Genomic DNA, 732 nt, shown 5'->3' with positions numbered 1-732 from the left:
TTAGCTCAGATCCAAGCTACCTTGGGTTAGCTCAGATCCAAGCTACCTTGGGTTAGCTCAGATCCAATCTACCTTGGGTTAGCTCAGCTGTAGCAAAGCATAATACGAGAGAACTTTTGACCAGGTCCCACAGGGTACCCTTTGAAACACAGAAAGATAATAAGCAGGTTATTATCTGACCTGGCTCCTCCTCTGGCTCCTCTTCTTTCTGAACAGGGAACTGCAGGTGTGTAGCCAGACCCATGTTGGGACTGTAGTACGTCTCCACCAGGTCAGCAAGCACAGAGAAGAACCGGATAGGGACACCCTCAGAGGCCTGGAGACATAGACAGAGACAGAGACACAACAAACACTGGTTAGTGGCACATACTACTGAGTCTAGTAATAACATCAGTCACATGCTAGGAGTCTATAGAGCACACCATCAGTCACAGGCAAGAACTATAGAGAGGACAACATCAGTCACAGGCTAGAACTCTAGAGAGCACAACATTAGTCACAGGCTAGAACTCTAGAGAGGACAACATCAGTCACAGGCCAGAACTCTAGAGAGGACAACATCAGTCACAGGCTAGAACTATAGAGAGGACAACATCAGTCACAGGGTAGAACTATAGAGAGGACAACATCAGCAACAGGCTCGAACTCTAGAGAGAACAACATCAGTCACAGGCTAGAACTCTATAGAGGACAACATCAGTCACAGGCTAGAACTCTAGAGAGGACAACATC

General features: G+C 47.1%; 1 protein-coding gene across 1 annotated transcript in view; it reads right to left on the bottom strand.

The window, feature by feature from the left end:
• The window catches only part of LOC112071375 (phosphatidylinositol 3,4,5-trisphosphate 5-phosphatase 1-like), a 72,494-nt gene that overhangs the window by 56,222 nt on the left and 15,540 nt on the right, over positions 1–732 (bottom strand). Inside the window, 1 exon segment of the mRNA XM_024138832.2 lies at positions 181–316. Coding sequence (XP_023994600.2) covers positions 181–316 — 136 coding nt within the window.

The sequence above is a fragment of the Salvelinus sp. IW2-2015 genome, unplaced genomic scaffold (genome assembly GCF_002910315.2).
Source record: "Salvelinus sp. IW2-2015 unplaced genomic scaffold, ASM291031v2 Un_scaffold1598, whole genome shotgun sequence".
Classification (NCBI taxonomy): Eukaryota; Metazoa; Chordata; class Actinopteri; order Salmoniformes; family Salmonidae; genus Salvelinus; species Salvelinus sp. IW2-2015.
This window is presented reverse-complemented; position numbering and strand designations above follow the sequence as displayed.